Below are 9,885 nucleotides of genomic sequence, written 5' to 3' on the forward strand. Positions count from 1 at the left end.
AATCAAATCCAATTAACGCAATCCGAGGTTGATGTAGAAGAACACTGCAAATTCAATTCCGAAATCTAGAAAGGAAAGTACTTTCAATAAAAAGATAAGCACAAAAATAATTATTATATCAAACTCCACCAACCGTTTCCCTTTGCCTTATGAAAAAAGCTAATGGAATGGAACAGAGATCTATTTAACCTTTCCTTTCTATTCTCTAAAAGCAAAACAATCAAAATCCCTATTTTCCCCCCTTGAATGAATGCAAACCCAAATCAAAAACCAAAAATCACCACACCCATAACCAATTAGGCGGAGTTGAATCAAAGATCAAGTACCCAAAATCATTAACTCGAGAATTCGTCGCTTGGGAATGTTTCGGAAACACTCAAAATTCCCCAATTAGAGAGAAATCAACACTTCTTTAGCAGATCGAACACCAGTAAATCCAACAAAACCCATAAATAAACACAAAGAAGAAACAAGATATAAACTTGCTAGTAGAATGTAAAGTAGAGAGAGAGAGAGAGAGAGAAAAACAAAAACACAACACAGAAGAAGAAGAAGATGAAGATAGGACATTTTTCTCTGTTTTCTCTCACTGGGCCATATGAATGTAGTATTGTTATCAAACTTGTATAAAAAAAGGGTCATGCTTAAGTGTGCAACCCCCTTAAGGTTGCACACCATATGCAACCCAATTGTTAGCCGTTAGATTACAATAATTGATCAAGACCATTGAATTGTTTAATCCTGAAAAAGTTGAAACCGGGGCAACCGGTTAATGCTTGTATTTGCATGATTGCATCCCACTCACTCTCTGTATTTCGTCTCTATCTCTCTCTGTTCTCCTCTCTGTGTAAGGTTGAGTCAGTGTAACCGTTGATTTCCATTACAGGGAGAAGCCCCTGTTGGGTTCGTTCCATTGACGAAGCTCTGTAGGGAACAGTATAACGGGCGATTTCCAACAACAACGTAACTAGAAGGCTGTGTTGGTTCCATTGCTGAAGTGAAGCCCTTCTCTCGAACTAGATATGAGGTATGGAGCTGTGTCCCTCTCTCTGTCTCCCTCTCTGTCTCTCTGGCCCGTTCACTTCAGCTATTTTCCCTCAACTAAACCCCCATCCTAACTTCAACCGCTCTACGCTTCGCTCCAACGGAAACCCCTCCATTGGCAGCTAACCTTTCTCTTTCTGTTTCTCAAGCGAGTGTTTGTGTTTGCACAAACAGGTAACTCGTGTGAAAATGTCATGTTTGTGTTTGTGTTAACAATTTTCGGTCATCAAGTAATTGTTGGTAGTAATGTCATGTGCAGTATGGCCCCAGCGGAAGTTAAAAGGGAAGGTGATGATTATGACATTCCAAATGAAGCAGATGACATCCGTTTGATGAATGAAAGTCGGGCAGAACCTGATCATGGTTGCGAAGCTGGTCCGAGCAATGAAGAAGCAACCAACATGAACGTTGAAGATGGCGGAGCCGATGTGAAAAAAGAAATGGTTGACGATGCTCATCGCAATGACATGGTTGGTGATGTTGAACGTGCTATTCTGGAACAGAAATTTGATTCGGTCGAAGATGGAGAAGATTTCTACAATGCGTATGCTAAAGCCAAGGGATTTAGTATACGAAAATCCAGATTTAACACAAATAAAGAGGGAAAGGTCGTTAGTAGGCTGTGGTTGTGTTCAAGGGAAGGTCAGAGATTACCAAAATACTTGGACCGTGTTGCTGAGAAGAGTAGAGCTCCCAAGGCACTAACAAGAGTAGGTTGCAAAGCCCAATTTCGCATACGGTACGATGCGGATGCTGGTGAAGGGGGAAAGTATGTTGTGACTCACTTCGTCGCAGACCACAACCATGAATTGGCGGAACAACACTGTGTGATGTATCTGAGGTCACATCGCAGTTTAAACAGCGGTGACAAAGCTCAAACAATGGCTATGCGCAATGTCGGTGTGAAGACTAGCCAAATCATGGACTATATGGTAAATCAGTCCGGGTCTTATGAGAATGTTGGTTTCATCCGCACGGATCTGCACAACCATATTCAAGCCGAACGTAGAGCAGAAGTTGATGATGGTGATGCGCAGGGTGCGTTGGTTTACCTATGCGCAAAACTTGACGTTGATGCACGTTTTTTTTACAAGTATGATGTGTGTAACGATAACAAGTTACAAAATCTGTTCTGGGCAGATTCGAAATCGCGGGCCGACTACGCAAAGTTTGGTGATGTGTTGATATTTGACTCAACTTACAGAACCAATGCATACAAGAAACCGTTTGTCATGTTGGCTGGTGTGACTAGCCACTTTAGGACCACGATATTTGCATGTGTTTTGCTAGCTAATGAGACAATTGAGACATACACATGGGTTTTGGAAACATTTATGGAGGCGATGGGCAATAAAGCACCTGTGTCCGTACTGACAGATGGGGATAAGTCGATGCGAGAGGCAATCAGAAGAGTATTTCCAGATGCAAGACATCGATTATGTAATTGGCATCTTGGGAAAAATGCTGTTTCAAATGTTCACATAAGTGGCTTTGCACATGCTTTCAAGCAGTGCATGGACATGGAAACGGATGAGACAAAGTTTGAGCATGGCTGGACGACAATGGTCGAAGAATTTGGACTTCAAACCAACAGTTGGGTGTTGGAGACATATGAGAAGCGTCATATGTGGGCTGAGGCATATATGCGTGGACATTTCTTTGCTGGGATGAAGAGCACTCAGCGCTCGGAGTGTATGAATGCTTATTTCAATCCCTTCCTCCAACACAAATTGAAGCTATATGAATTTGTTAGGCACTATGATCGGGCTCTTGCAAGGATAAGGTATAACGAGGCTGGAGATGATGCTGAAACAAATAACACTTTTCCGGTATTGATTACTCCATTGCGAGATATAGAGAGACATGGAGCTGAGCTATTCACCCGAAATATATTTAGAATGTTCCGTGATGAAATCTTAGAAGAGGGGAAGTTGAATGTGAAGGATGTGTTCCCTTTGCCGGATGGTCAGAAATGCTACTATATTCATAAGTACAGAGTGAAGGACAGATCATGGATAGTAACACACAGTCCAATGGATGCTGCAATGAGATGTTCTTGCATGAAGTTTGAGTCGTTGGGGCTACCTTGCTGCCACATGATATGTGTTATGAAAGCTAAAAATTTAACGCAAATTCCCCCAACTTGTGTGCTGCATAGATGGACAAGGGCTGCAAGCAAGGATGGCCAGCAATGGCCTCAACCCTCAATTGATAGCACTACAACACAGACGGCCCGGTATGGGATATTGTGTTCTTCCTACAACGAAATGTGTTTCTATGCCTCGCAATCAACGGAAGGTTTCAAGGATGCTAGGGATGCATGTCTTCCAATGACGACCCGGATGAAGGAGTTATATGAGAGGAATTTGAACGGTGGGAATGGAGACAAAGGGAAACATTCATTCTGTCGACAATTTGGAGTAGAAGATCCTGATGTTGTGAAGACAAAAGGGAACCCAGGACGGGCCTCGTCCAACTGTCGAAGACCAAGAAAATGTGGGAATTGCAAATGCATTGGGCACACAAAGCGAACGTGTCCTAAGGTTCGGTTTAGCCGAACAGTGGGTAATAACTCAGATGCAGATACACCCCACATAACTGACCGTGAGTACAATGCGGAGTCATTGCCCGTTCGCTGCAAAACTGGGTTGGTGGATCCAAGTACACCGCACATTAAGCAACGGCGACTATTTTTTGATGTTTCTCCTGATTCCAAGCAGCCTGTGGGCCAATACGGTAGTGTTGAAGCAGCAGTGTGGAAAAATGATTCGAACACAATTGATGAGGTGAATCAGGTAATTGTATAATTTGTATGATTTACTTATTCCCTTAGCTATTGAAAACACATGGAAATAATGTATGTAGTTTTCATTTTGCACGGATTGCTGTACGTAACATGTAAATAATTGGTTATGTACAATGCCAGGAAATGGCACAACGTTACTTATGTACAAGGCCACGAGTTGTAAATTTCCCATATTGTTTAGAGTGATGTTGTCATTTGTGTTTGCAGTGACTTGTCATTTTCAAAACTAACTGAAGGTGAGGTGAGATATATATGGGTTGTCTGTGTGTTGTTTTGGGTGGGAAATTGGCTTATGTCTGTATTCCAAGATTCCTATTGCGGGTTGCTTGTTTCTGTTCCATATTTGGTTGGATCTAACTGAAGGGTTTTTTTGCGGTGTGGTTTATCAACTAACGATGTGTTTCGCTTCGTATTGATTTGTTATGACTTGTGTCTGTAAATTAGTATTATATTTCGAGTAAAATACGAATTTTGTCCAAGTGGGTTTGCAAAATTACATACCAGCACATGCATTTTGTATATAATCCAAGTGGCAGTTAATTTTGGGTGTTACTTGGAGAAAGTAACCCAACGAACTCGTTACTTTATCTCCATGCCGATCGGTATATGAATTACGAGTTACGAACAGGAGTTGTGAAATTATTTAATGTTTACTATGGGTTTATTGTTAGTAAAATTATGGTGGGCCTATATGGACAGCAACGAAGCAGTAATTTAAAGTTGACAAGTTCAAGAAGAAAATCAAGCAATTGTGGTATTGGTTCAAATGCCTGAAATGGATGAAGACTTCTTTCGATGAAGTGATGGTAACAAAGTAGAAAGTAACAAAGTAGAAAGTAGAAAGTAGAAAGTAAGTTGTTGTGTTGTTGTGTTGTTTGTAACAAAGTAGAAAGTAGAAGGGAAAAAACTACACAGAAGTTACAATGTAGAAAGTAAGTTGCCACCTGTCGAAGTGCATATAATTGAAGTTACCACCTGTGCCCAGGTCCTTTTAGCCTTTCCTCGACAGATACAGACTCCCAATTCGTTCATGTTTCCTGTTGGAGGGTGGCCACTAAATCCATGAGCACTGCCAGTAACTGCTCCAGCGTGTAAGTCAGGTGGCATGCAAGATTCAATGTTAGTTGAATGGAGCAGCTGTTGGGAGGATGTGGGAAAAATAGGTGCAAAGAGGAATTTTTAATCTAATATCCAATCAGAATGTAGGTGAAAATATGAGTGAACTTTTTTTTAAAAAAAAGTAGTTCCCATTTTTTGGATTATAAACCCGAGATGTATATTTTGTTTTTGATATAAACAAGTTGTGTATTTTCGTTACGTAAAATGTAGGACAACAATTGTGTTTAAGTCATTACAATACAGAAAAAGGTTATTTCAAACGTATTTTCAAGTTTACCGACATTGAATATATTTTGATTAAATTACAGGGAAAATTCAATATTTGGCAGAGTTTGATGATTCATAGTCAGGGGCAGTAACTGTGAGTGGCCAAATGTTGCGGTTCATTGACCCAGTTTGCAAGGACTGTGGTTGTGTTTAGTGGACAATATTCTGTCGATTTTTGTCTCATAATGATGAGGGACATGCCCCACAATGGTGAAAAGGAAGGTCGACAGGGAAGAGTCAATATTTGGCAGAGTGGACTTGAAGATTCGAAGTCGGGGCAGTTACAGTGGCAGTTATGGTGTAGACGTGTAGGATCATGCAATGATGGGCCACAAAAACAGTATACGGATATCAATACTAAACCTCCACTTCTATCTGTCGAGCTCCCTTTTCTTGTGTTTATTTCATGGACACCAACTGTTTTAAACTTCTGTCGACAGAGCAAGGCTCCTGCTTTGTCTCATGCTTCCTCCTGAAAGTGTGCCCGCTAACTCCGTGACTGGTGGTAAAAACTTCCCCTATCACTTCTAGGTGACCCACATGCAGAGAGCCCACTTTCAGGTCGTGGATATTCCTTCAGACTTGGCCACATGCCCTCGATTAAGTGGACCATCTGTCGACAGAGACTGGCAAAACTTGGTGCAAACAATGGCCCCCATGTTCAAGTTAAATATTGCGGAAGTGATTGAGACCCCCCCAATCACCACCACCACCCCCCCCACACACACACACGTGGGGGCTGCTGTTTGGAGAAGGAAAAAAAATAAGAAATTGAAAAAAAAAAAAAAAAGTGGCCAATCAGAGAGAGGGGGGGTCATGGGGGTCCAAGTCATATGATATTTAACTTCAACGAGGGGGCCATTGTTTGGGCCCAAAACAAGCATAAAGTACAGCCCAATATAAGAGCTTTTAAATATACTGGCCCCATCATAAGCTATAAAAGACCCACCCTTTCAACTTCAAACCACTTCATTTCCCTCTGATTCGAACTCCCCAGACTATACTCCTTCTTCTCAACCATTGCCGTTCAAAACCAGAGCACCACAAAACCCTAAGCCATGGCACCGAAAAAATCTCAACCATCTCCATCTGAGGAGAACAATGAAGACCTACTCCGCTTCCCGGACCCTATCAGAGCACTTATCGCTCCTCTAAAATTTGCTGCAACCCTATTGCCCAGCCCAAGCTCTGTTGCTAAGGCTACTCTAGGCCCTACCTTCGCGTCTTACTTCCCAGACGAGCTAGCTCCATACTATCCCCTTGGTAATGGTGAGAACCTTCTTCTCAACCAAGCTGGACTCAAGTGGACTAACTGGAATGTCAGCAAAAACCCACTCAGAGGGTGGAGGTCACCAGACTCTGATTGGCGAAGCTGGGCCAGGAGAATTGAAGGTCACGACGCCGAAGTATGGAAGCACCAGGGCATTGCTGAAGCAATTAGACTGTCGACTAAAATTTATGACGTGGAGAAAGGGCTGATTGCTGCTGCTGCATGCTTTTGGTCGCAGTCTAGTAACTCCCTACTCCTCAATTTTGGTATGATTTCCCCTACCATCTTAGATGTAGCTCACTTGACTGGTCTGCCAATCTTGGGCAATCCAATTCATGCTCTCCTTGAGCCTCCAAAAGTGACATTTACTTTAAACACTGACATGTGCTATACAGATTTTGCCAAAAAATACCAAGGCAAGCGTGGTTCCCCTGTCGATGACAAAGAAAGAACTGCTTTTTACTTACTTTGGCTTTGTGAGTTTCTTTTTTGTGTCCCTGGGTACAAGATCACGAAAGAATACCTCCCCCTTGCCTTGTGTATGCAAGACGGCCAACTTATGGCTTTAGCCCCTTATCTTCTTGCCACCCTTTACAAGGCCCTATTTTCCTTTGTCGACAAGAAGATTTCTGGCAACTGTGGTGGCCCCTTCTGGCTCTTCCAGGCCTGGTTGTATGCCTATTTCCCTGAGGCACGACCCCCACCACCTAACACCTTGAAACCTGTTTGCCACTCCTATGCTGAGCAACTGCTCACTTATAACAGCCATTCAAAACTCACTTTCACAAATCATCTTACCATGTTTTACAACCTTCCTTCCCAGAGACCTTCCAACCTGTACATGCCATTTCAAAACTTTGAATTCTCCTCCAGTAGACTTCGCTTCCTCTTCACGGACCCTTCTGATTTACACAATGAGCAAGTCCAAGAACAAAATGAGAGTTGGAGACACATTCTCACCTGTAGACATGTCTTGGTTGGCTGTTCCATATCCTCCGCCAAGCTATCCAGCTGCAGTTTTGAGACATACTGTCCCAATCAATGGTCCAGGCAATTTGGTCTTTCCCAGGCTATCCCTTATCCTTATTTCCACCCAACCATCCATGAGGAGATTGGGTCCAGAATCCACTTGAAAGATCCTACACAAGCTGAATCCATTCTGACAGAGAACACCAAACTTTTCCAAGATTTTGGCCCCTTCTTCTTCAAACCTGCTTCGGACTGCTCGGCTGCTTTTGACCATTGGTGGGGACTTATGACTGCCATTATTTTCTGCAAGCCACTTGAAAGCTGCCTTAACGATACTTGTATTCATATTCAGGGCCGCATATCCTCGCCTTCCAAGCTTAAGGCTACAGGTATCCTTCCTTCATATACTTCATATCCCTGACTGTGTCATGCAATTTGTTTTGTTTTTTTCTCTACAACACTAACTTGTTTAACCCTTGACAGCCAAAATTGTGCCTGCTGCTGAACCATTGGTTAGGGACCAACGTAAAGGCAAGGATCCAATGGATGCAACTACTCAGACAAACACCCCCTCAGTTCCGAAATTAATGGCAGACTCTTTCGCAGCCGCGCAGACACAAGCACAGAGAGGAGCTACCACCCGTACCCCTGCTGAGACAGAGGTCACGGCGAAGAAGAGAGAAGAGCCTTCCACTGCTCCTGCTCTAAGCACAGACCTAAGTGAGTGGGATATCCCTCTCAGCCAAATGGTTGGCGAAACAACATCAAATCCTTCAGGGCAGCTCTACCAAGTAAGCCTTCACTTTACATATTTACAGCATCTGAATTTGCATTCACGCCCGACTGATCACTTACTTTTGTGCAGAGAAAAAGAAGGAGATTACTCCTTGCTGCTGCTGATGATGACGATGCTTCCACTTCTCCTCAACACATTCATCAAATTCCCAGTCCAATCAGTAATGTACCCACAGAACCCACTGTACAACCAACTCCACCACCACCTGAAGCATCGCAACAAACTTCCTTACAACCTGCTTCACAGTCTTCGCCACAGCAATCCACACAGTCTGCATCACAACATCCTTCCACTTCTCCTCAACACATTGTCCCTTCTGTCTCTAGCCCTCAACCATCACTATCCAACCCCTCCAATTCCTAAACGTCAAACAAAGAATCACAGAGGATTGAATTTGACATTTCAATCAACAGCCAATCCTCTCCAACAGATGACAACGCAAAATCCCCTCAACCAGAAGTTCACCACAACCAAGGTAAATAGAAATACAAATGTTACTGTTCGTTTGGGAAAAAAAAACTTCTCTTTAAGTAACTGGTATTGTTCTCCAATTTACAGGGATGGACATAATACAGGACTCATCTCCACGACCAATGGGCGAGACAGAACTTGAAGGTCCTCATGACTTTCCCCTGCTAGCAGAACCAGAGAAACACCCTCAAGGCGCTGATGCTGCCATCTCATCAGTACCAGAAACAACTCATCCTCATGCGACAACCACAGCTGAACAAGGCCAACCGTCTGCGTGCATGTTATCAGGACAGGTACTACCATTTCCAACCTCATCCTATTTACTCTTTATTACTTGCAAGCATATATTCTCACCAAACTATTAATGTTCACAGGCCGTCGGTCCATGCCAGGATATTTGGGCCAAAGTTTCTATTCTTCAACAAGATCTAGACGAAATATCCCCATTACCTCAAAGGCTACATCTGTTTGATGCTGAAACTCAACAAACCTTAACCACCTTCATCAACCTCATTAACACCCCAGTTGAAGAAATCATTCTCCACAAACCTGATGAAACCTTGGCCTGTCTTTCTGCTGTTGTAAACCTCTCCCCTAATCCTTTCAACCCCATTCAACTAAAGCAATTGGCCAAGATCATCACAGAATGGCCAACCCTTTCAGAGATGGTTCAGACTTGCTCGAAGGATATTCAAACCAATAAGGATTTCCTAAACGAAGCCCACACCATATCTACTTCACTCAAACTCAGCCAGCAGACCTCTGCAGCCATTCTTCAGCAACACTCAGCACTTGAACTTGAGGAAGCCAAACTCATGGCAGAACTTGCCTCTGTCCGGCAAAGAAAGGCTCATCTGCAGCAGCAACACGACCAGCTTAATCAAGAAGCAAGGATGATGCTCTCCCAAATTAGACATCGTTCTGCATCCATTCAGACAACTAAAGCTGAGTTGGACCAAGCCCAAGCCATGCTGGCAGATGCTCAATCAGAGTGGGGTGTTCTAGGCGTTCTGTTCCCCAAATCCTAGGCTAGTTTATATATGTATTCTTTTGTATTGCACACCTAGGAATGATTTGGAAAGGTAGGAATGATTGCCTTTTTAATGATAAGATTGTTGATGGGCCTGAATTGGCTGAGATGGT

The 9,885-nt window shown here is 43.0% G+C and overlaps 2 protein-coding genes across 2 annotated transcripts; both read left to right on the plus strand.

The window, feature by feature from the left end:
- Window positions 1-674: 674 nt before the first annotated feature.
- On the plus strand, window positions 675-4,211 carry LOC145822561 (protein FAR1-RELATED SEQUENCE 5-like). The gene is made up of 3 exons (XM_082919884.1): window positions 675-1,027; window positions 1,304-2,137; window positions 4,058-4,211. The coding sequence occupies exons 1-3, from the start codon at window positions 1,023-1,025 to the stop codon at window positions 4,209-4,211; spliced, it is 993 nt and encodes a 330-aa protein (XP_082776010.1). The 5' UTR covers window positions 675-1,022.
- Window positions 4,212-6,294: 2,083 nt separating this feature from the next.
- LOC145822562 (uncharacterized) lies at window positions 6,295-8,960 on the plus strand. The gene is made up of 2 exons (XM_082919887.1): window positions 6,295-7,864; window positions 7,959-8,960. Exons 1-2 carry the CDS (start codon window positions 6,295-6,297, stop codon window positions 8,882-8,884), a joined length of 2,496 nt encoding a protein of 831 aa, XP_082776013.1. The 3' UTR covers window positions 8,885-8,960.
- The last annotated feature ends 925 nt before the right edge of the window (window positions 8,961-9,885 follow it).

This window comes from Camellia sinensis, chromosome 1 (genome assembly GCF_055761805.1).
Source record: "Camellia sinensis isolate YWXY chromosome 1, ASM5576180v1, whole genome shotgun sequence".
Classification (NCBI taxonomy): domain Eukaryota; kingdom Viridiplantae; phylum Streptophyta; class Magnoliopsida; order Ericales; family Theaceae; genus Camellia; species Camellia sinensis.

What these genes read in the sequence shown, in the direction of transcription:
- LOC145822561 (XM_082919884.1), top strand. An exon ending in GATGCACGTTTTTTTTACAA is followed by an intron (nt 2,138 to 4,057) that starts GTATGATGTGTG and finishes TTGTGTTTGCAG; the next exon opens with TGACTTGTCATTTTCAAAAC.
- LOC145822562 (XM_082919887.1), top strand. Translation starts at nt 6,295, where the DNA reads ATGGCACCGAAAAAATCTCAACCATCTCCATCTGAGGAGAACAATGAA. An exon ending in TTCCAAGCTTAAGGCTACAG is followed by an intron (nt 7,865 to 7,958) that starts GTATCCTTCCTT and finishes AACCCTTGACAG; the next exon opens with CCAAAATTGTGCCTGCTGCT.